The sequence below is a fragment of the Telmatherina bonti genome (genome assembly GCF_933228915.1).
Source record: "Telmatherina bonti genome assembly, chromosome: 2".
Classification (NCBI taxonomy): Eukaryota; Metazoa; Chordata; class Actinopteri; order Atheriniformes; family Telmatherinidae; genus Telmatherina; species Telmatherina bonti.
Window position 1 is genome coordinate 15898205 of NC_136620.1, and position 24576 is coordinate 15922780.

The 24576-nt window shown below is 37.7% G+C and overlaps 2 protein-coding genes across 4 annotated transcripts; one reads left to right on the forward strand and one right to left on the reverse strand.

The window, feature by feature from the left end:
• The first annotated feature begins 4015 nt into the window (after window positions 1–4015).
• On the forward strand, window positions 4016–14742 carry LOC306764355 (troponin T, fast skeletal muscle isoforms-like). Of its 3 annotated transcripts, XM_079251496.1 has the most exons (13): window positions 4016–4050; window positions 4266–4279; window positions 5389–5538; window positions 7071–7088; window positions 7822–7840; window positions 7929–7974; window positions 8065–8181; window positions 9745–9822; window positions 10126–10239; window positions 10331–10443; window positions 10755–10845; window positions 11726–11766; window positions 14552–14742. In XM_079251496.1, exons 1-13 carry the CDS (start codon window positions 4031–4033, stop codon window positions 14586–14588), a joined length of 858 nt encoding a protein of 285 aa, XP_079107622.1. In that variant the 5' UTR covers window positions 4016–4030; the 3' UTR covers window positions 14589–14742. The 3 variants fall into 3 exon arrangements, with proteins under 3 accessions (XP_079107622.1, XP_079107623.1, XP_079107624.1); XM_079251497.1 differs by lacking the exon at window positions 7071–7088; XM_079251498.1 differs by lacking the exons at window positions 5389–5538; window positions 7071–7088.
• A 1435-nt stretch (window positions 14743–16177) lies between these two features.
• On the reverse strand, window positions 16178–21085 carry myod1 (myogenic differentiation 1). The gene is made up of 3 exons (XM_079260969.1): window positions 20262–21085; window positions 19357–19438; window positions 16178–18810 (listed from the first exon to the last, which is right to left on the reverse strand). The coding sequence occupies exons 1-3, from the start codon at window positions 20850–20852 to the stop codon at window positions 18587–18589; spliced, it is 897 nt and encodes a 298-aa protein (XP_079117095.1). The 5' UTR covers window positions 20853–21085; the 3' UTR covers window positions 16178–18586.
• Window positions 21086–24576: the final 3491 nt, after the last annotated feature.

Here is a 24576-nt window from a genome sequence, read left to right on the forward strand (position 1 = left end):
CATACTGGGATTGACCAGTTTCTCCTCCACTATCTGCAGCTTGTCCAGGACTCAGCTGCTGACCTGTTAACAGGGAAAAGACTGTGAGCACATTACCCCAGTACTGTGTTCTCTCCACTGGCTGCCTTTCTCTTTTAGTATAGTTTGTAAAATTTTGTAAAGTTTAAAAAGAAAAAGAAAACAGTGCAACATTTTTTTTAATACACTGTTTTAGCTCAGGGCTGCACGGTGGCATAGAGGTTAGCATTGTGGCCTCACAGCAAGAAGGTCACTGGTTCAATCCTTGGCTGGGGTGAAGTTTGGACAGAGGCCTTTCTGCGTGGAGTTTGAATGTTCTCCATGTGTATGTGTGGAATCTCTCTGGGTACTCTGGCTTCCTCCCACCATCCAAAGACATGCATGTTAGGCTAATTGTTTACTATAAATTGCCCATAGGAATGTGTGTGTGAGTGGTTGTTTGTCTCTGTGTGGCCCTGCGATGGACTGGCAAGCTGTCCAGGCTGTACCCTGCCTTTTGCCCAAAGACTGCTGGGATAGGCTCCAGCTTCCCCATGACCCTTCATTGGAGTAGGTGGTTAGAAAAATGAATGAATAATTTACAATCATAATTATTATATGTAAATCTTCTATAAAATATAGCTGTATCGTTTTCTTTTCTTGTTTATTGCAATGGTAAACTTATATAATATATTTATTTATTCTCCAGTGAGTGGAAACATATTGGATGACTCACTAACATCCACTGAAGTGGTTTATTAACAAAAATAGCATCCTCATTCATGACTATGCAAAACCAGATGCTTTTAGTGGTCCCTAGGACTCGACTTGTGACTCATGGAGACAGCCTTTTATAGAAACAAAGGTCTCTATGAAAAAGTTTTGATTTTATTTGATTTAATTTAATTTTAATTCAACACCATCTTAAACTTGTTATGGTCCATTTTTTTCTGAAAAATGCCCTTTAAAAAAAAAAACCCTATGAGAAGGTCAGGTAAACAACTCAGTGTGCTACATTGTGACTTTGATTAACTTTCAAGTTGCAACCAAAGCTTATGTTCCTCCTAAATTCCTTTTGTCTCTGAAAAGCTTTAAATACGTCATCTGACAGAGCAACACATTGAAACACCACACGGTAACAAGACTTTAGACTGAGTGACATTTATCATTACTGTTAAAAAGCAGTGGGAATATTTTCTTTGCACCTTAAACTGTTTGATTAAGAAGAGTGCAAGAAAGCCATGTTTACTATTTAGACAACATGGTTCATTTATGCATCAGAAGAGCAAAAAACTGATGCTGCCTCTCTGATCTTAAAGCTGTGACTGCAGCGCCACCTGGAGGATGTTGGACATCCATTCAGGCTGATTCAGTCACTGCTTAGGCTTCACAGCTCATCCAAATAATCCTGCAGAGCATTTTGTATTGAGTTAATGAGAATGTTGCTCAGTCGACTGCACTTTATAACTGTGTGAAAAAAGACAAGACATGACACAATTAGACATCATTTCTGCCAGCTGAGACATCTTGTGGGACAAGTTTTTCTTTTGTGTCCATCTTCCTTTGGGGCTGGAGTTTGCAGATATTTGAAAGTTTAAATGATTAAAACTTTTAGTTTTGTGTTTTCCCTAAAGACTGTTTCTTCTGATGGATTTCTGAAAATTGAGGCTTCGAGATTATAATCTTTTTTTGACAATTGTGCTTATAAATGATAATGTGTGTGTTTCCACACTGCTGTAGGAGCATCAGAAACACCACCTGCCGCTCTGCCCTGATGTCCAGCTCTCATCTCACTCTCAGGAGAAATTTGCTTGCCTAATGTAGCACCCCAGAATAGCTCCCTGTGGCCATCTTGGCCGTTGCTTTCACCAAACTTGAGCCTCCCTCCTCAGTACTCGACCTTTCCATCTCCTTATTGAGTGCCAGAAGAAGTGGGGGTGGGGTGGGTTGGGGGGACTGGAGAAATGGCTCCTGCCCCATCACAGGGACTGACTCACTTCTGAGCCTCCTCTTCGGCCAATAGGGAGGCCGATTGGATCAGGTTTCACTATAACAGAAGGACATAATCAGCGTGGTAAGTTTGCAGAACCTTACAGCCTGTCTTGGCCAGCTGGGAGCTCGCTTCATTCAGCTTTTCTGAGGTAAGGAAGAAGGGGAGAGCATGGGAGTGTGAATGGTAGATAAAGAGAGGGAGATAAACTTCATTGTCCCCAAACATCAGCCAACTGAGTCCACACATGTAAAAAGAAAAAAAAAAATCCCTGCCTCTGCTAACAGAGGCTGATATGGGGATATTCATGGTGGTGTTCAGATGATTACTTTGTTTTTAATGTATGTTTGAGTCCAATGAATAAAACGTCTGGTTGTCGCAGAGTGCTTGAAGAGCTGATATAGGGAGCGGGAGTTGGTCACCAAAATGTGAAAATAAATGTGATTAAGTTTGGATTTTTACTCCATAAAATGCTAAATAATCTTTAGAAATAAAAACTTTGACAGGTTGAAGAGTTTTCAGCTTCTCAGGAGACAAGCAGCTGCAGATTGTTGTTGTTTGTGAGGTGGTTTGGTTGGAGTCCAGGAAAACTTGTGGAGGTTCATACCTGAAGGATTTACAGATGGCTTAAAGCCTTTGAAGCAGCTTTCTGCTTCTGGAGACAGAAGATGACAAGAATGACTCATGTTACACCATGAGACCAGCGCAGATGAACCCGTTGCTTGTTTTCATTTGGAGACGCTGCTCTTTTTGCATCACAGGTTGTCAGAGCTCACGGAATTGATTTTGTTGAGAGCTGCTGGTAAAGCTGTGAATGAAATTGTACGTTAAAGCTGACATAGCTGGAGGATGAACACTTTAACATCCTGAACCAGGGACCTACAGAAGGGATGGGAAGGAATTATATAAACGTGAAGCAGTTCTCCTGGCTATCATCATTACATCATGGTGTAAACACAACAACTTTGGCATTTACAAGATTTAAAAAACAAGCTGAAGAAGCCAGATGTACAAACATTTAAGCCTTCTGACAGTCTGTCAGGGTTTACTTTACTTGTCAAGCAGAGAACTGTTTGTCAGCAGGGACCCTCAGGAAGATGATTGAAGGAACCATGTGAGGGGAGGATGACCAGATAAGGGAATGATGGTGGAATTATGGGTAGTTGTCCAGGGATGGAACCCAATCTTCAACATCATGTCCCCTGAAACTGGATCTCAGACCTGCGCAGCTGTTGTTGGAAATAGTTTTAATGTGGGAAAGCTTTCATGGTGGCCTTAAGCTAATGAGACTAATCTAAAATCAAATCTGTGATCAGCTTCAATTATAAACACAGGCTGCAGCATTTTACATAAATGAAACAAAAATTTTAAAAATTTAAACCTGATCAAGTTTGATCAAAACTGTGAAGAATTAGACAAAAAGAAGGGGAAGTAAAACCTTTGATGCTAAAATCAGTCAGAGTGATGGAGACGACAGGAATTTGACCTCTTTTTATGCCCAACAGCGACATTAATCTCCTCTCTCAGTAGGCGAAAACAGACGAATGGCATAAATCTATGTTTGTCCTCCTTCTCACTTACCCTGAGAGAAGCACATTCATTACTGAGGCTAAAATTTCAGTCCAAAGTCTCACCCCAATTATGAACAAAACATGTCTAGTGTTTGGGAATGCTGAATATGCAACATTCAACAAAACATTTCCACTCATTTGAGAATCACTCTCTCTATATATACACACACACACACACACATATATATATATATATATATATATATATATATATATATATATATATATATATATATATATATATATATATATATATATATATATATATACATTTGTGATTTCTTGTATATATGGGAGATAAAATATAGGTGGAAGGAGGGCAGGGTATGGTCAGGGTGGGGCATGTAGAACACATTTAAGACTTCTGCAACTTAATCCTGAGCTATTAATACCCCGGGCTGCACAGTCGCTCCTTCTAGACTTAAGTTTCTCTCTTTTCTTTGGATTTCAGGTTTCAAAGTCCACTGCCACCATGTCTGACACAGAGGAAGTGTAAGTGATTCCACATTTTCACAAACATTTTCATGCTGAACAGTTTGGCAAAAAAGCGTCATCAACATCTAGGCTTTCTGATAGGGACATTTTAAGCAGTTTTATGCAGAAAACTGAGACTTATTTGTCAAACTGTTCAAAAGATCAAACACAAACTGGCTCCCGGGCTCACATGTGAGTGAATGCTGAGAATTTCTTTCTGTTCTGTGTTGCAGTGAGCAGGTGGAGGGTAAGTAGCAGCACCTGTTCGTTTGAAAAAGTTCATTTCGTTATATTTGATCCAGGTACAATCAGGAGCTCCATGCTAAATCTCAGTATTATGTCAGAATCTTGCCTAACGGACTTTCCATCCCCCTGTAGAGAGTTATTTGCACTGGACAAATTCATATGTTTGCAGGTTTGGCTTGACTCCTCCAGATTCATGCTGTGCAACAATGCTTTCTTTCTCTGAAGCAGATTTGCACATATGACTGTCTTTGCCAGGCAGCGACTTTGCCAACAAGGCAGTGTCGAACATCTCGTTGTGCGAACTATAAAACCTGAAACTGTAAAACGTTAAATGAAATAATATTGCACTAACCTGTTGGCAAAGAGTCCTGCAGCTCTGCATGACCATCTGTACACGTGCAGAAGTCCTGAGCTGAGCACACTTTCAGGTGAAAGCATTTTTAAAAAGGCAACTCTGTGATGCCAGCTTGTGATCCCGCCTGAGAGCTCTGATCAGCCCAGACCACTGCTTTGTGTATGCTTAGCATGGATCCCCAGTGTACCCACATTTTTATTCTGCCAAAATGGGTGCAAATGGGATCTGTTGATAATGTTCTTCTGCTCCTTTCTTTCTCGGATGGACATGAAGAATTCGATGGTAAGAAACGACCGGCAGACGTGGGATAAGTCTCTTAGTAGTCGTACTAATGTGTCGGTCACTTCTGAAGACGTGTGTTTTTTGTTTCCACGTGAACTTTTTAAGGCATGCTGGTTCAGACTAATTCTACTTGTGGATTGAAGAAAGGAAACAGGTTAAAAACATGTCGGAATCTGTCTCCCTTTGTCTTTGAGCACATCCAGTTGCAGTGCAGCTACGATTCAGTCCCAGTTGATCCATCAATGACTGACTTTTTCCCTCCTGTAACTGCTTGCTGTCTCACCTGCTTTAGTGTCATCTAGTGGCGGTTGCCCCCAAACTGTGCCATCATCAACCTCCTCATATCTCACATCTTGGCTTTCTTCACTCACCACAAACCACCTTTTTTCCTCCTCCCCCCCCCTCTTCCCTGCTTCTATTAACCCTCTCACTGCCCCTCCTCCTCCCCACCCAACTCACCGCATGGTGTTTAGTTGTAGAAGAGGAGGTAGTAGAAGTTGAGGTGGCCCCTGAGGCAGCACCTGAGCCAGAGCCAGAACCAGAGCCTGAGCCAGAACCAGAACCAGAACCAGTGGTAGAGCCAGAGCCAGAGCCAGAACCAGAGCCTGAGCCTGAGCCTGAAGGTATGTTGCAAGAAGGGGGGAGGGGGGTATTCTATCATCCTTTGCCAGGCGTCAGGTGCGCTCCACTGATTTTACAGTCAGCCAGACAGAAGCCACTAATCCTGTTCCAGCAACATGTCCCACTTGTCTGCTAAAGCTAATGTCCTTTCACCTTTGGACAAAGACAAATACATGAAGACACGTCTTTTCTGCAGCGCTAGCAATGCACAAGTCTGATGTAGGAAAAGTAACAGTAGGACTGATATCAGAGGAGCTACAGAACAGCCTAAACATGCCCAACATATGACAATAAAATCACTTTATTAAATTAAAGGGTTGAAAACCACAAACATCTCCCTGTGCTTGCTGGATGGACTTTCATGCTAACATGTTAGCATTCATTTTTACAGCTTACAGTTAGTCTCCAGAGGGTATGAATTATACCATTTTCTGTGTCCAAACAGCAAAATGCTGAGCTAACTTTAGCTTTTTTCATTCAACTCTTAAATGTGACTAAACCTAATGAGATTAGACTTATCATGCAGTCTGTTTGATTTTACAAACATATATAAAACATATAACTGCATTTATTCATAAACTAAACTGTAAAATTGGTGTTAATAGAGTATATTTAGTGCATCTAACCTAAATTTAATCTATTTTGTATCATTACTAATCTTTAATAACTTTGGAGATAAAACAAGTTGAGGAACTTAATTTATTGTGAGTATCTCACAAGACTGGTCATTACTAGTAACCTCAAATACAAACCTGCACTTTTACTTTTGGAGTTGTGTAATAGATTGAACTACTAATATTTTTTATTAAAGTAGATTAATACCATATAAGTTAGATTGTACAGTGTAGCTTTCAATATTTTCAACCATCTACAACCATCTACAGCAAATGCAGGGAGATTTAAAGGGTTAAAGTTAAAGCAACAAAATCATTGTGCAAATATATAAATTAATTGTGACCTCTTTTATCAGTCTTATCCTGCTGATTATGTGCACTTCAAGTAAATGTTTGCTTTCGGTGTCGTTTTGATAGAGATGCTTATTGTAGTTTCCTTTTTACATTTCTGATTAGTTCTTTTCAGGATAAACCTTTACCTCAAACATGCATGTCAAGATATTTATATAATAAAGAAAGAAGATGGTGTCTTAGACTTCATCTTTTTCACATTTCATCCTCTTCCCTGTCTAATCAGGTCATCTGTCATGCTTCATGTAATATTCACATGTTTTTATCCAAAAATAACAAAAAGACTAAAAGGAACCAGGATATTTCATGTGAATGTGGCGTTAAATTTCCTTATTTGAGTTGTTTAAGTTTAAATCGATGCTTCTTTGAATCCAGATTTTCTATTTTTATATTCTCAGTCAGAGGCTCTGCTGTATTTACATTGTAGATGTTGGAGGCTGAACATGTACTCATGCTGTGCTGCAGCAGGGTTCGTTTAGGCTCTCAGGATGTACAGTTTGCTGCTCGCAGCCTGTCTGCTAACACTCTTATCTGTTCTGCTTCTGTTTTTCAATGCTTGCTGCATGCAGAGGCTGTTGAAGAGGAAGGTATGTTGACAGAAACACTTCTGACGAAGCTGTTATGTGTGTTATCTGGTTATCTGGAGGGTCCAACAGTGTCTGTCCACATCTGATGTGTCAGTCACAATCCAGGAGCGCTGCCCAATTGGCTTGAAAAGTCTTAAACCCAAATTTACATGAATAAATCTGTGATTTCATGGAGTTAAAACAGAAATGAAAAGTATTAGTGGAGGAAAAAAGGGTGAAAGAATACAAAAACGCTAACTCTTGCTTCACTGTGCGGCAAAGCCATCGTTCCAGTCTTGCTATGCGACTCATCATCTGCATGACACGGAACTGCCAGAATCTGGGTTACATGGGACGTAACTGGGAAAGTGATTTTCCACATTTGTGTTAAGTAGTTCTGGGGTCAAGCCAAAAACAAAATAAGAAAAGAGAAAAGAGAGAAAAAGACATGTTATAGGTGCAATAACAACTCGAATCTTATCTAACAAGTTGCAACCACTTTATATGAATAATTCTGCAAGATAATCCTCACAAGAATCCATAATCCTTTTCTAAGTGGTTTTGGTTCTGTTTTCCCTACATCTACACAGATCCGTTTGCTCTTGTTTGAGTCTTGTCAAACTAACTGGAAAACCGATCAGGCTTTTCTTCTTCATTAATCTTATGTGTCGTATTAAATGAGAAAGTCAAGTCATCTGTTTTCTCTCTAACCCAATGACACAAACTCATCCCTTCTTCATTTCTTAACCTGCAGAGGAGAAGCCAAAGTTCAAGTAAGTTTCTATCTGATCGCATCTAAACTTCCAAAAAACACCCAAAAACTTAGTGATGTGCTGCTCACCACCTGAATGTTCCCCACAGGCCCAGTGCTCCAAAGATCCCAGACGGTGAGAAAGTGGACTTTGATGTAAGTGGACCTGAACTTCCAACATGAAGTGTGATTGTTTTGGCGTTTCTCCGCACGGCTGAGCACCGTGTCTGTTCTTCCACCTCGCAGGACATCCAGAAGAAACGTCAGAACAAGGATCTGATGGAGCTGCAAGCTCTGATCGATGCTCACTTTGAGTGCAGGAAGAAGGAGGAGGAGGAGCTGATCGCACTCAAGGAGAGGATTGTGAGTGTTTGTTTTTAATTGCATGAAGTCACGGTCTCATGACTGAAGGAGGAAAATCAAAATGATGGCAGACAATGTTTAGAGTAAACATTCTTATCCCCCCAAGCAGCATTTTTATTATTCAAGCAGCAGCAGGTCACAATAAAACATTAAAAAATAAATAAATAAATTAAAAAAAAATAAAAAAAGTTATATCTAAATATTATATCTATATATAAAGAACGTTATATCTAAATATTATATCTATATATAAAAAACGTTATAACTAAATATTATATCTATATATAAAAAACGTTATATCTAAATATTATATCTATATATAAAAAACGTTATATCTAAATATTATATCTATATATAAAAAACGTTATATCTAAATATTATATCTATATATAAAAAACATATCTAAATATTATATCTATATATAAAAAACGTTATATCTAAATATTATATCTATATATAAAAAACGTTATAACTAAATATTATATCTAAATATAAAAACGCTATATCTAAATATTATATCTATATATAAAAAACGTTATATCTATATACAAAAACGTTTTCTTATATCTATTAAAAACGGTTTTTATATCAATATAAAAAAATTATATCTAAACATTATATCTATATATAAAATGTTAAATATAATAAAATGCTATATAATGTTTTATTAAATCATAAAACATAAAATATATTAATAAACACCTTTATTGAGGTTTGTGGATAAGGCCCTCTGCACCATCTCTGTCTTCTTCTGTCTGGCTTTGAGCTGCACTGGAGGGACAGGTTGACACTTTTTATGGAAAATGGTTAGCATTTCTTTCTGTGTAGAAAACTGTTTTTAGACTAAGAAACAACTGGACTGTTGTCAGGAGCCTCGTTATTAAGAGGAGATAAAAAACTACCAAATCGTCTTAACAATGTATTCAGTTCAGCAGGCTTTATCATGTAAATCGTGTTTACGCCGGCAAAGCAAGAGCAACAAGGAAGCAAATTATATTAATTATGCAAAGTATTAAAAGGAAGTATTAAAAAAAATATAAAGTAGCAGAGCCTCCATGTTTTTATTTATTGTCCACGTGGTTAAATTCTTTCTTTGCTGTAGAAAAGCAGGCGCCTGCTGCTGTACCAGCGGTGGAAGGAAACATGTTGAGAGCCAGCAGATAGAAAAACATCTGATAATACAGGATAAAAATCAATAAGTGACTTTGTTGCTGTAAGTTGAGGCAGAATCCCTCCATATAGAAGTTATTTAGTGAATCTGAGATTTTATAAAACAGAAGCGATGATTCCAGCCAGGGACTCTTCACATCTTTATAACCATAAAACTTCCTTTAATGTTTACAATCTTCTATAACATGTAGTTTAAGCTATAAAGGGGGAAAATGAAATTATCAGAGTTTTTGTCCCGTAAATAATAAGAAATACCTACATGAGCAAATGAGTTTAAGAATGTAAATGAGTGTGCTGCAGAAATAAAGTCGTTCGCAGCGGTTGGATCTTTGGGAATCCTTCTGAAGATATTTCCAGCGTTTCCTCCATGTGGTTTCTCCTCTCCTCCTGCAGGAGAAGCGTCGTGCTGAGAGGGCTGAGCAGCAGAGGGTCCGTGCTGAGAAGGAGAAGGAGCGCCAGGCCAGACGAGAGGTTTGCTTCATTACGTCTCCTCTTTCACCTGCATGGAAATCCTACAATATCCTGGATCTATACATGAGCAAAGGACAGACTGATACTCACTCTAATCTCTTTTATTTCCGTTTTTCAGGTTTTGTTTTTTGTTTTTTTTTTTTTGTTTTGTTTTGTTTTTTTATAACAGTCATTTTCTATTCATTTTAAATCATTTTTATATGTTATTATTTATGGATCCATCTCAGAGGTTTTTCATAAATTGCTTTGTTTCGACGTTTCTTATCAAATGTTTCCTTTCTTATTATTCTGTTGTGAATCCAGGAGGAGAGGCGGATCAGGGAGGAGTCTGATGCTAAGAAGAAGGCTGATGAGGAGGCCAAGAAGAAGTCAGCTCTGTCCAGCATGGGCTCCAGCTACAGCAGCCACCTGCAGAGGGTTGGGGCACACACGTGCAAACACACACACACACACACACTCAAACACAATACCGAGGTCTTTCTGTAATCTTTACGTCTCCTCCAAACAGGCCGACCAGAAGAGAGGAGGAAAGAAGGAAACTGAGAGAGAGAAGAAGAAGAAGATCTTGGCTGCCAGACGCAAGCAGCTCAACATCGACCATCTGAATGAAGACAAGTTGAAGTACGAGTCCTCACAGTTTTTCTTTATTCTTAGATTCTTTGAGATAATTTGGAGGCTTTATATCATAAACAGTCTCCTCTAAGAGCTGACTGAAGCTCTCTGCAGGAGGAGGCGTTGTCTTTTCTGCTGCTTTAAATGATGTTTAGAGCGAGATCTTTTTCACACAACTCCATCTGTTGCTTTATGTCATTTAGATTTTTTTTTTAAAAACGTAGAAATCAGTGAAAAGAAAGAACACAATAAGGCGCTTCAGACCGGAGGAGATTCAGAGGCGCTTTGCTCACGTTGGGGTGCGCTTGTTTTCCCTGCAGGGATAAGATCAATGAGCTGAATGACTGGATGCGCCAGCTGGAGTCTGAGAAGTTCGACCATATGGAGAGACTGAAGAGGCAGAAGTATGAGGTGAGAAGTCTGAGCTTCAATCATGTGATCAGACTGCTAATCCCATCAGATTAATGATAGGTATTCAAAATATTTCGTATTATCGTAAACTATTTTTATTAATCATTTAGTCTAGGCTGACAGATGAGGGCGTCCATTATATTCTATTTAATATCATTTGAACATAATTATTTCTTTCAACAGTTTCCCTAATTTGATTTCATTTTCTTTGTTCTAAACTTAAAGATGATCCTGTTCATTATAATTAGAATTTAATTGTGTTTTAATTATTTATTTTGTTTATAACTAATTAATCATTTCAGTCATTTTTCTTTACTGTTTTTCAACAGTTTCTAAATGAAAGGTCTTATTTGTTGCATTTTAATTAGTATTATTTAGTTAGTAGTATTATGTTTTATATTATTAATTTAAAGATATGTATATTTTATTGTGATTATTTCATTGTTATTTGTCAGAAATTTTATATTTTTAAATTTTTTAATATTTTCAATAATTATTTAATATAATTCAAAACTCTATTATATAATAAAAAAAAATGTATGAAGAACTGAATCAAATCAGCAGTTTAATCTGTTACGTTCAGTATTATTTAGTCTGACCCCAACATTTAACAGGTTAACAAGGAGTTATTTAAATCTGTTCATGAAGTCATTTGCATTCAGTGTTGCTGAATGATTCCTTTCTTTCACTTTTAAAAAACAACCTTTATTAGTCTAAGTTACAGGAACAGTGGAGGGTAAACTGAGAAAATACTGAGACCAACATCTGCCAATGCTGAGCGTTTTCAGACCCAACAGCCTCGTGGTTGTGGAGGCGTTTTTCCCACTGATGGGTTTTACCTTCTGGATTTGAACCATCCATGTACTCTGGTTTCCTCCAGGTTACAACCCTGCGTAAGAGAGTGGAGGAGCTCAGTAAATTGTAAGTAGTGAAGATGAGCGGGGCTCTGTGTGCAGCTTCAGGCTCGTTGCATGTTAGCATGAAAGAAAGCAAAGAACCACAGAGCAGCCTGAACAAGGTTAAAGAGAACTGATGGTAAGCCATAAAAACTTTCAAAGCGGGTCAAAATGGAGGTGAAGGTGTTGTTGGACAACCACACGAGCCATTGGGTAAGAATTAATCCACTGAGGTCTCACCTGATATAGAAGTGGTCCTTTATGGGAAACCGTGATGGGAATTTTAATGCAGGAATGACGAGGACCACTGATCATTCCTGCTTTAAACGATTAGCTTCCCATCAGTCTCCACTGAAGCGGTTGTGAAAGAAGAGAAATGAAGGACTGGGTCTCCTCAGAGGTAAACATTTCCACCTGCATGTTACAGCTGCCGTGTCATTTTCAGGTACTCATGTTCAGGAACCGAATTGATGTCCTGCAGAAGCAGTAAGTAGAGTCAGTGGTGCCTTCACTGGCCCCAGCTAATGCCAGAAATCAGCCTTTCATTTAACTCCTACTGTCCGAGTGTATTGAAACATACTTCATAAATATCAACTAAAATGGTTTCCATGTGGGTGAACATCATGACTTTACCACAGCGAGACATAACTGTCGTAACACTAAAGGCAGTTCATGTCGGTTTATGGCAGAAAATGACTAAACTCTATTTTCTAAAAGTATAATACCTTGGAAAGCTAAGATATTAATTTGATTTTGCATTTATTGTTTGTTGAGTAGTTTGACAGTACAAACCTTTAGCCCAAATAGCATTCACACTGCCACATGTATGAGATTGTGGTCTTAAAGTAAGACAAAATTCTTATGTTGAATAATTAAAGCCATAAACACTGTAAAACATTAATAACACAACTAAGAGTTTAGTTCTCAGTGACCTGCATGAACTTTGTGTTTGAGTTTGAAAATACAAACTAAGACCATCGGTAATGGTTTGTACCATCAGCCACATGAAAAGTGTACAGTACCAGTCAAAAGTTTGGACACACTTTCCCATTGGATTGAATGGGATAGTGTGTCCAAACTTTTGACAGGTAGAGCATTACTCCAGCTGAATAGTTTATAATAAATGTCCTGCTGATCTCAAAACGCACCGGTTATCACCTGCTGAAGGACAGACAAAGCCCTCTGGAGATAAACAAGCAGGATTTTAGCTTTTTGAGAACATTTGTTGTGCTGTTAAAAAGCAGGTTAACTAACATCAAGGTTACAAGGGAAGGTCAGGGTCTGTCTGCCCAAACTGAGCTGTATGGATAAACAAGAGTCACATAAACTCTGACCCATCAGGTAAGGACTGCATAAGTTTGTCAGCTGCATGGGTTTTTTTTTTTTGGGGGGGGGTTTTTTCATATTTACACCAAAATCTTACTGAAAATCTAATCAACTAAACATCACGGTTTAAGTTTCTTCTACGCTTAAACATCTCATCTGATTGAAGGTGTTGAGCCATTGTTCAGTCAACTTTTAGACAAGGATGTTGAACAACAGCAGAAAAGTCTGTGGTTACTTTAATTGCAAACTTTGGATCATATCATGAATAAATGAGACAAAACTGTCTGAAACTGAAATATGAGGTCATCAGATTGAGGACTGATGCATAATCACTTGCCAGTTTATATTTAGAAATATTTATGTTTAAAATATACAAATATAATTTTCTTCCTCATTAATTAGATATGTAAATGAAAAATAATCTGTTTTTTGAGCAAAAGCACACTGAACCACATTCTGGATGTTAAGCTTTAAAATGTCTACATCATGGAAAAGATGCTAAATAAAATTCTATTTGTAGACGTTTAATCAGAATATGGGATAGAATTCCTCATATTTACAATTTTATATAAAATAGTTTACCTACGTAGTTAAAATAACCAGAATAAGATCATTTGAACCTGCAACATTTTCATGTTATGAGAGATGGTGATGTTCTCCAGAACCTGTGAAAGTGAGACAAGATGCACATCATCCAGCAGACCATCCTCCCCCCCATGAAACATGCTCCCTGGTTGCGTGTTGAGGCAGGCAGATATGATTTAAAGGAAACTTAACACCTTGTCATTATTAGACCAAGTTCAAGTTAGAAACCAGAAAGTTGTTTATTCCTTATATGGAAATTTTCCCACAAGTCATTTGAGTGCCCAAAAACAACCAGAATATGACAGGTTCATCATGACATGTTATGTTGACATGTAACCAAGGAAACCAGTAAAATGGCAGCCAGTTGCCTTGTAAAAAGAATGTATTTAGACCTAATTACCAGTAAGATACTTTTGTATTTCCTTCCTGCTGCATGGAGGTGCCGTACCTTACAGGCTGTTATTATCACTTGTATTTAAGGGAATATATGCAGAACCAGTCAAATGTTTGGACACACTTTCCCATTGGTTTTAATGTGGGGAGGTATATATACTACCCATATCAATATTTGATCCATATTTTCATTTTGAATTGATTTAACTGGATAATTAAACTGATGTATTATTGTAAATTTTAGACCCAGTCAGCTGGTAGGGGTTCAAATCAGCTTATTTAAAGAAAGTAAAACAGTATTAAACCATTTTATCTTTACTAATCTATCATCAAATCACTATTTCCCTTTGTTTTACTGTCATGCTGAAGACGCTGAGCACTGCACCAACCTTCTCACTAACATCTCTGAAGTGTATTCACCATCAGCCTTCATTTCCCTGTTTCTGGACAGCATTAGATCCAAACTTCTGACTTGTTTCCACGTTTCTGTGTGTTTGGAATTACAGCAGCAAGAAGGGAGCCGCCGCTCGCCGCAGAAAGTAGATCAGTTCAGGCTGAAACTGCTTCCAAAACAAGCGATTGTCCCGGACACACACCTGGTGAAGCAACGCACGCTGTGGCGAAGGTCGTAGCTTCGAAGAAACTAGTAATGCTGAGGTTTACCCTGTGGTTACCCAACCACGTCCTGACCCGTCCAACCAGGAGCCTTTAGCTGCTGCTGTTCAGTAGGAAACAAAACATTTAAACTTACTCGCCGTCACGCTTCCTCGCCCTCCACTGTTTGGTTCTCAGTATTTTTGTAAATAAAGTGTGACTCTTCAAGCCATGTCTGTAGATCTGTTGTTATTCAGAAAAATCAATAAAGTTACGTATTTTTAGATGTGCAATTTTAAAGTCATTTGTTCCACACAGTTTCTTAATGGCACAGCAGGATTTAGCTCTCAGGTAAGTGAAGTTAGAAATGAAGGCTGATCATTTTCAATACAGTTAAAAATGAAAAATAAATGTGTTTTTGAAAGAAATAACAATCGATTGTAGGATCAAATATGATTTTAAAGCATTGTTGAAATATATTTTGAAAAATATTAGTTTAAAAAAATTCAAAAGATCTTCAGGAACTCGTTGAAAGTTCAGATGTGACAATAAAATCATTTCTAATTTTTAATAATAATAAATAAACTATTGCACACAATCAAAGTTTTGTCCTCCAAAAATCTTATTTTTGTGTGTATATCTTAAAATCCTTTTGAATAATATATAAAAAGAAATTGGTATGATTGAAAAGATCATTTCAAGCTATTACCAGTTTATCAATAATATTGGTGATAGCAGGAAGTGTACCAAACACCAAACTAGCAGTCAGGCACTGTGAATGGGCTCTCGATTCAGACATTCAATGAAATGGACATCATCATCATCATCATCATCATCAGGAGTTATCGGTCCATTTTGAGAGCAGACTACGGAAAGCACAACATGCCAAAATACTTTTTATGAAGATGAAGTACTTTCTCAGCTATTTGTTGTTGGGTTTTTTTTTCTCAAAATGCAATAGATATTAATAAATTTTCTCCTCAATCTCGTATTCAAACATTTTCTCTTTAGCGTAAGCCTTTATCTCAAACCACTTCTAAGCTGAAGCCTTTTGATACTATAATATAATAATTTTCTTTTAAAATGAAAACAATAAAAGCACTTGAGCAGATGGACGGGATGAAATGCAAGTCAGTGCGATACATTTCCTCACTCTATTCTAAAACAAAAATAAATTAAATTAGTGACTATACGTTGTTTTGTTGATGTTTTTGTGTCCTTTTTGCTATGAAAATGTTTTTCATGCTGAAAAAAAGGAATGTCTTTTTATTTGTGTAACTAAATATCTGTAATATTTGTCTTTGATCACATGGTGGCGCTGTTGATGTGAGCTGATGAATGTAGTTCAGGTTGAAAAATGAATAAATCTCAAACTGTTGCAAACGTGGTGCTTGGAGGAAAAAAATAATTTCATGATGTCTTTAATCAAAGCAAATCAATTCAAACTTTATTTACAGAACACATCATCATACCTAAAATGCAACTCAACACCCCCCCCCCCCCCCCCCGCCCCCCTTTCCCATGAAATCTGACTGTAAATTGGCCATTTTTGCATACACATGTTGAAACAGACACATAAAAACATAAACATACCTGCACACACACAAAACACACACACACATAAAACAATGTCTCAGCGGCACTAGAATAAATTACCTTAGCAGCTTTCCTTAAAGAACAAATAAAAATGAATACATATTTATAAAATCTTACTTATAAAATCTAAAGAAGAAAATATAATTCATTAAAGACATCAAATTTGAGGGTTTTTTTTTTTTTCAAATAAAAGCTAAAATGATGATTGTTAATGGTGATTGACAATAAGATGTTAACACATGACATCTGTATTCTTATTTTTATTATTATTCTTTTTATAAAATTAATAATCACAATTATAATTCATTTGTTCCACACACATCAGTAGACCTGTCACACACTTTTAGACATAATCGAATCAGAAATAATTAAGGAGAAGATAGAAATGTTTGTATAAATAAGCAAGTTCATTTATTTGCCATTAATCATTCACACAGTTGTCAAGTGTATAAATATAAAGTTTCAAATTTTTCCACAACAAACAAAAAGCACATACAGACAGAAACATTAAATACATAATTAATACTTTCAGTTGGAACAAATCAGCTCTTATTTACATCATATTTACAGATAAAAAAAAGAAAAACTGGTCCTCTGCTGCAGTTTATTCTGACTGAAGGAGGTCTGACAAACTTTTCAACTGACGTGGAAAAAATATTGATAGAAATCGCGTCTGAAGCTGGATTTTCTGATCGAGTTGCAGAAATTTGTGGCGTATTCCTAAAATATGACAGGAGGAAACTGAACAGCCGGGGCCTTCAGGACTTCAGACCGGCCAAAGTGGAGGAATGTTAATGAGGGGGTTTGGCCTCCATCCTTCAGCAAATAGACAGAAAGGAAGAGTCCATGTGAAGGACTGAGCTGAGTCTTAAAATACTTGTCACAACTTAGAAAAATAAGTACAAACTTTCCACCTGTAAACGATATTCCTCGGCATTAACGTGGGTCCATTTCCACCTGGTGTCATCTTCACCTACTTTCAACCCTGTGGGTCATTGTGGACTTTAAGTCAATTCAGGTCATTTTTCCCTCAGTTTCTAGACACATTCACATTCCCGTACGGGATCAATTTTTGAAAGAAAGCCTGTTTTTCAAAAAACTTTGAAACTGAGAACATTTTTCTTAAAGGTCAAAAGGACAAATTTACATGGATAAAATAGTCGTCCTCCAAAAACAGCAACGAAAATATTACAAAATAGTTTTTTTCCCCATGTTATTTGCTCAAATTGCAAAGCAAACTTAATTTTTTACATAAAAAATAAAAACACCAAATAGTACTGAATCGTTTAAATGCTTGAAAATCTTGATCAAATGATGTCAGTATGAAAGATACAAACATAAAACAAGTTATTTTCCATGAATTATGCATTCAAGGGGGATCCTATTTTAAAAAAAATAAGCAAAATGAATTAGTTTAACATTATTAGTACATTTAAGTGTCCCAGCTCTCAAACGTGTATTTTATAGAAAATAACTTATTTGCAAATATTTTTTTTCATGTTTCATAATAAAGGCAATATCATGTTATTTAATTGTCATTTAACATTGAACAGAGTCTATTTATATGTTATTTAGTTGTCTTGGTTAGGAATAAAGACGATTGAAAGACCGGAGGGAAAAACAAGGAAAAATATAAATTTGTAATGATTTCATGGCGGTTTTTGGGACATGTTTTGTTGTCCACTAATGACCCAACAGGATGGTAATGGATGGAAGCAACTCACAAGGGTTCAGAACCACAAATGGGTCCAAATGAAGCTTATTTCTGCAGGAAATATTTTTTATTACTTTACTGGAATGATAAAATTATCCTCTTGTTGATGTGACTTTTTATTTTTACAGTCCACTTTCCTTTGCAAGATCGAATTAATACATCTGGAGTATGTATGAAATTTACTTGAAAATATATATATATAAAAAAAAATACTTAGTTTGTATCATTTGACTTAGAAAAATTAAAAATGTTTGCTTTTATCATTCCAAACAACTATTGCATTAAGACCAAAGTAAAACACATAAAGCCAAAAATGCCCATCTCATGGTCTTCATCACTGTAGTGATGAAGACCATGAGATGAAGCTGCGCTGTCTTCTCTTTCCTGCAGGAATGAGCTTCTGTGTGACAACTGAACAAGAAACATGGATGTGAAACATTTTCTCTGGATATTAAAAAGCTGCAGTTGATGCAAACAGACTTATTTCAGCCACAACAATCAGTGTCTGTGTGTGTGTGTCTGTGTTTGTGTGTGTGTGTGTGTGTGTGTGTGTGTGTGTGTGTGTGTGTGTGTGTGTGTGTGTGTGTGTGTGTTTTATGAGTAGACAGTGCTGCAGAATGTTCATCTGTATGAGGGTCTATAGGACTTGATAGATGAGGTTTGGGTCCTGGCTGGTAGTTGGGGAGGGGACCTGGACGGGCCCGGGGGCTGTCCCTGCCTCGCTGATGGGAGCTGTGTTCGGGGACCCGGGGCCATCGGCGGCGGGCAGCACGCTGTTGTTGTCGGTGGAGATTCGCTCCACGATGCTGGACAGACAGTCCAGACTGGACACAACGGAGCTTCGCTCGCTCCTTGGACCACCTGAGCACGAGACAGAAACAGACTGAGAATCACTGATGTGGTATCAGCTGATTCGGGGTCAGGATTGAGGTCAGGGTTGGGGTTAGTTAGTTTCAGTGCACAAAGATCAGCATCAGGTCTGCAGCTGGAAGCTTTCAGCGTGTTAACATCCTGATCGGAGACAGATTTACTGACAGATGCTGAACAGTGCTGCATCACCTGAGGTGGAAGCATTGTTTTTATTTTTGATTTTAACATGTTTTTCTCTATTTTTGTGCAAAATGAAAATTCCCCCAATTTATTTATTAGTAAAGTAAATGAACAAGCTAAAAACAAAGAAAACATAAATATCCTGCCACAACCATCATATAAAATAAGGTCTGCTTCATTTTCATTTCTTCTTCTTCTGTTTATTATTATGATTATTGATAATCATAATAATAATTATTTCCTTTCATTATCAGCAGCTTTGAATCTTTCTTCTTATTGTCTCATTTCAGGTTACAATAAAATAAAATAAAATAAAACAAAACAAAATAAGACAAAATAAAATAAAATAACATTTACCTTTGTGAGTGTCAGAGAAGTAAGAGCTGCTTTCATAACTTCCTCTTCTGGTGGACTGACAACTGGGACCATTAAAATCCGTCTGAAGGAATAAGAAAGAAATTATAAAGAGATGGAAAATAGTGACATAGAAACGCCACAGAAACGCTAAATAATAACAACAGAATTACAACAGATTAAACTCCTTTACGTTGCAATTACTTCATCAACAGCTTAGTAAAAACTTTCAAAGAGCTTCAGAAACTAATCCGTAAAATTAACTAATTTTTATTATACCTAGCTTGCTATTTTAAAATCGCCTGAGTTTAAAAAAACATTAATAAAAAAACAAACTGTCTGACAGCCTCTGAACTCCGCAGCCATTGTGGCCCAGGCCTGTTAGTGGAGTTCAGGAGTTTAAAGTCAGTCATTTTTTAACAGCTGGTCCAAAGGTTTTAGAGTCCAAAGGGTTTAGAGAGAAGCAATTAAGATGTAAAATGATTTAGTTTAAAATTCAAATGAACGAAACAAAAACATCTGCACGTCTTTAGCCCTATGGGAACTTTACAGCAACAGTACAGAAACACAGCTGAGATTATTATTATTATTCTTATTATTCTTATTCTTATTCTTATTATTATTATTATTATTATTATTATTATTATTATTATTATTATTAAGAAGAAGAATAAGAAGAATGTTGGTACATTAATTTTAACTTTTTTTTTTAAACCGAATAACTGTGAAACAACTCAGTGGATCTTGTAGTAAATTTGTCCGACTCTGACTGAACATATTTGATGTAAATAAAAACAATTCAGTTCAGTTCCCAGACATTATCAGTGTGAAGTAAAATTTTTTAAAAAAATTTAAAATCAGAACCATGAAGCTCAGATCCAAGCACCTGTCGGCCTCTCTGAACTCACCATCCCGTCGGAGCAGTTGGAGCGGGGGCTCGAGGCGTCCGAGTCCCCGCTGTAGTGCTCCAGCACCGGGTAGAAGCCGCTGTCCTGGCCGCCGCGCAGCAGCGCCTGCAGGGACTCGATGTAGCTGATGGCGTTGCGCAGGATCTCCACCTTGGGCAGCCTCTGGTTCGGGTTGGCCGTCGTGCACCGCTTCAGGGTTTCGAAGGCGTCGTTGACCTTGCTGAGCCGCCGGCGCTCGCGCAGCGTTGCCGCCTTCCGCCTGTCCGCGTTGGTGGTCTTCCTCTTGCAGGCTTTGCAGGCCCACAGCAGGCAGCGGCCCGCTTGGTGGTGCCCGCTGGGCGCGCGGACGTGCTCATCGTCCTCCGCCTCCGCGTGGTGGTGGAGGTGAAGGAGGGAGGACGGGGAGGAGGAGGAGGTGGATGAAGGAGAGGACGAGGACAAAGAGGAAGAGTCATCCGGCTTCAGCAGGCCCACATGGACCAGCCGCGGGTCCAGGTCTTCAAAGAAGTGCATGTCGCTGGTGTTGAAGCAGGGGTCGTCATAGAAGTCGTCAGGGGCGGGAATGGGGAAAGAAATATCCGACAACTCCATATTTGAGTCTGAAACACTCCAAAAAATCCGGGGAAAAAATCAGCCAATAGCAGACTCTTTACAGAACCGAGGAAGGAAAATGAGAACGATGAGGAAGAGGAGCAGGATCTGGGGTTCGGGGGAATGTAGAGCCCTGTCACTAACTGGTCTGTACCGGGCCAGCTACTGACTTGGATCATCTTATACCTGGGAGCCTGAGCTGGGTGGGCTCAGGATTAGGGGTCTGCTGAGGTCTGACCAATGGGCAGGCAGCAGGAGGGGGTTCCAGCTTCATGGTGATTAGTCTGGGCCTACAATTACCCCGAACTGCAGCAGAACCAGGACTGCTGAGACCGAGAGCACGGGGGAAAACTCAGACACAGGCACGACAAAATACACACAATTTGTGCCTTTATACACACACATTATGCATACAAAACACACTTCTACACATTATGTTAGGCTATGTGAAGAATAAAACATTGTTTTACTGACATTTGTTTCTTCTTTTTATGTTGTCTTGTCCAGAAGTGTTCATAACTGAGGCATAGAAATATTCTAGCGGCCCACTGTGGAGAAATGGGATGGAAGCTCACATTGTATTAGTGTCTCAGTAATACGGATAGAAATATGGGTATCGATCTTCCACATTATTTCCATTCAATAATAATAATAATAATAATAATAATAATAATAATAATAAAAGAAAATATTTGGAAATTTCATACATGGCAATAATAATAAGCTCCAAAACTCTTCTAAATGATGAGAATAATAAATAGATACATTAAATACTTTTATCAAAATATCATACATATAAGAATAACTTTTTAGATACATTTTTTATTGATGTTGGAAGTTCCGTCGTTATAATAATAATAATGATATTATTATTATTATTATTATTATTATTATTATTATTATTATTATTATTAGGGAAGCTGAAACCCAGCAATTAGCAGACAGGAGGAAGGGTAAACCCTGGACAGCTCGTTTGTCTATGTAGGGATAATAATAATAATAATAATAATAATAATAATAATAATAATAATAATAATAATGTTATTATTAAATGTTTTCCGTATATGATTTATTCAGGATTTATTCAGTTCTGTTGGTTCACGTTTTCGTTTACAACCTTAAGTTTCTTAAGCTGATGATTCTTTAAAAAATATATAAACCATGAACCAGATGATGAAAACCAAAAAATGATGAAAGATCAAACTCCCATCCCAAACAGTAAATACAAACACATTTCCTTTTTCTAAGTATTTAAACATGAGGAAATTCATCTGACAGTTTTTAAATCAGATCCAGCGTTCATCGCCTCCTACTTTATCATACATTATTTAAGAGCATCATGCTGCATGAGAGTGAACTGAGTTATCGCATTAAATGAAAGACTTTTTATTTTAGATGGGTTTTGTCCACAGTGAGCAGTCAGAGGAGATTTGTTGACCTCTTCCTCTCTGTCTGCAGCTCCTCTCTCAGCTGTCATCGCTGCACCCACAAACATCACAATGAACTTTTTTCTTTTTCAGTCTTGCGCCACTTCATCAGCTGCAGTAACAGCAGACAGCCGCAGGAGGGCGCTGCAGAGCAGACGGACCCTCGGCTGGCCTGCGGGGGTCTGGAGAGCCAAACCAGCAGCAACCATGCTGAAAGGCTGAACAGGCAGCCAGGAACTGAGAAACTTTTTTAAAGTTTTATTTTTTATTTATAAATTTGTTCACAAGAATTTTACTAATGGAATACATTTCTCATTTCTAATTATTCATACATTACTCAGTTTTATTGTAACTTAACTTTTAGGAAGTTTTCATGGAAATGGCCTTGAAGCTCTACGCCAGCACGTTTTCGTGACAGAACACAAAATACCATGATGGTCCATATGGGCTATGATAATATACTGGCATGACAGACTGGAAAAGAACTAAACATTACAATATTGAAAAAAACACTCATTGTTTATCTCCGCAAATAGAATAAAAACATTTGCATCTAGTTTCTAGAGTTTTATTTGTGATTGTAGAAAATCACCGGGAACCTCAAGGAAAAAAACAAAAAACAAAAAAACAATTAAAATGGTTATAAACATTATGGAAAATAATTAGAATATGTATAAAAACTAGTGTTACGTCCAGACTGGACTACTGTAGCCTAATTACTATATATATTTCTCAACTAAAATGTTCCAAAAAGTCTCGATTTGATCCAAAATGCAGGTAAAAGGGTCCTGATGTAAACTATCATCAGAGAACATATTTTCCCAGTTTTATCTTCTGTTTATTGACACCCCGTTAAATCAAAAACAGAGTTTAAAATTCTTCACAAATAAAGCTCTGAGCTCCATTGGATGGTAGAAGTCAAGATTTTGAGAGCACTTCACTCTCACATCACAAGTTGTGGTTCCTAAAACTCCTAAAAGTAGAACAGGAGACTTTCCTTCGCTGCTATGATAGTCCTCCATTAGGTTGCCGACACACCTTCAGCTATCTGGCTCATCAGGTTAGGGTATAGCTGGCTGTGGAACAGAGATCAGATGATGCCAAACTATCCTGTTCTGAGCCAGAAGAGGCTATCTACATGTTGGCTGTGTTGAAAGTGCACCATGGCTGCTTCATAAAAGCAAGATAGGACCAGATACAGTGCAGATTTAATGGGTGCATGAGTGTCCACATACTTTTAATCTCCATTGGCAATTTGTTCCACTTGTTTGCAGGGTGGCAGCTAAATGCTGCTTCTCCTGGTTTAGTCTGGACTCTGGTCTGGACAAGCTGACCTGAGTCTTTCGGTCTACTTGGACCTAAGGGGGATTTGTTAACTATCGTTACGGTTTTCAAGTCTATTCTGTGACTGACTGGAAACCAGTGTAAAGCTGTGATGTGTTCAGACGTCTAAGTCCTTTAGGGCTTTAGCAGCAGCATCCTGGATGAGCTGCAGATGTTTGATGCTCTTTTTAGGAAGTCTTTTTAAAAAAACCATTACAGTCCAGTCTACTGGGGATGAATACATCGAGGAGATTCTCTTTGTCTTTCAGGGAGACAAAGGTTTTCATTCTGTTGATAAATCTGATTTGGTGAAAAAGCTGCCTTGGTGACAACTTTGAAAGTCAGATTTGAGTGTATTAACACAACTTGGTCAGCTATTTTTGCATTATTGGAGGAGGAGATAAAAATAAAAAAGACATAGAGACAGAATAAGAGTCGCACTCAGACTGACTGTTACTGTCTGAAGAGGTCTCAGAGAAGAGACAGGATGGAGATGGACGCTGGATTAACCATCACTACACAAAGCCACAGTGAGAAAATTAGTCAAAGTTCAATCGTGAGGCTTTAAAGGTGGAGTTCATTTAACCAACTGTCTTAAAATAAGAGGTGAAGTCTTTTCCATTATTCACTTCCTTTAACTGACATGACAGCTGCTCCAAACAATGGACATCTGAACGGCACCACAGTCTGTCCTGTTTCAGCTCATGGAGAGTCTTAAATACAAAATAGGCATGTTTCAGATTTATAAAATTCTGAAAGCTAAAAATATGATATTTACATTTATAAGATGTTAGTTTCGTATGTAGATATAAAAAAATTACCTGACCCTTTGAATTTACTTTTAGGATTAAATCCCCAAATTGATTCTTCACATCATAAATCCAACAAGCAGATTTCCACCAGATTCAAATGATCCAGTCCTCAAAGCAAACATTTAATTTTTCCCTCCAACAAGTTAGTAAATCATCACCTTG

Bases quoted from the DNA above. Each gene is read 5' to 3' on its own strand.
- LOC306764355 (XM_079251496.1), top strand. From the start codon at position 4,031: ATGTCTGACACAGAGGAAGT. The intron at 7,975-8,064 runs GTAAGTGGACCT...TCCACCTCGCAG, and splicing joins GTGAGAAAGTGGACTTTGAT to GACATCCAGAAGAAACGTCA. The intron at 8,182-9,744 runs GTGAGTGTTTGT...CTCCTCCTGCAG, and splicing joins TCGCACTCAAGGAGAGGATT to GAGAAGCGTCGTGCTGAGAG.
- myod1 (XM_079260969.1), bottom strand. From the start codon at position 20,852: ATGGAGTTGTCGGATATTTCTTTCCCCATTCCCGCCCCTGACGACTTC. The intron at 19,439-20,261 runs GTGAGTTCAGAG...TTATTCCTTCAG, and splicing joins CCAACTGCTCCGACGGGATG to ACGGATTTTAATGGTCCCAG. The intron at 18,811-19,356 runs GTAAATGTTATT...TCTCGTGCTCAG, and splicing joins CTTCTCTGACACTCACAAAG to GTGGTCCAAGGAGCGAGCGA.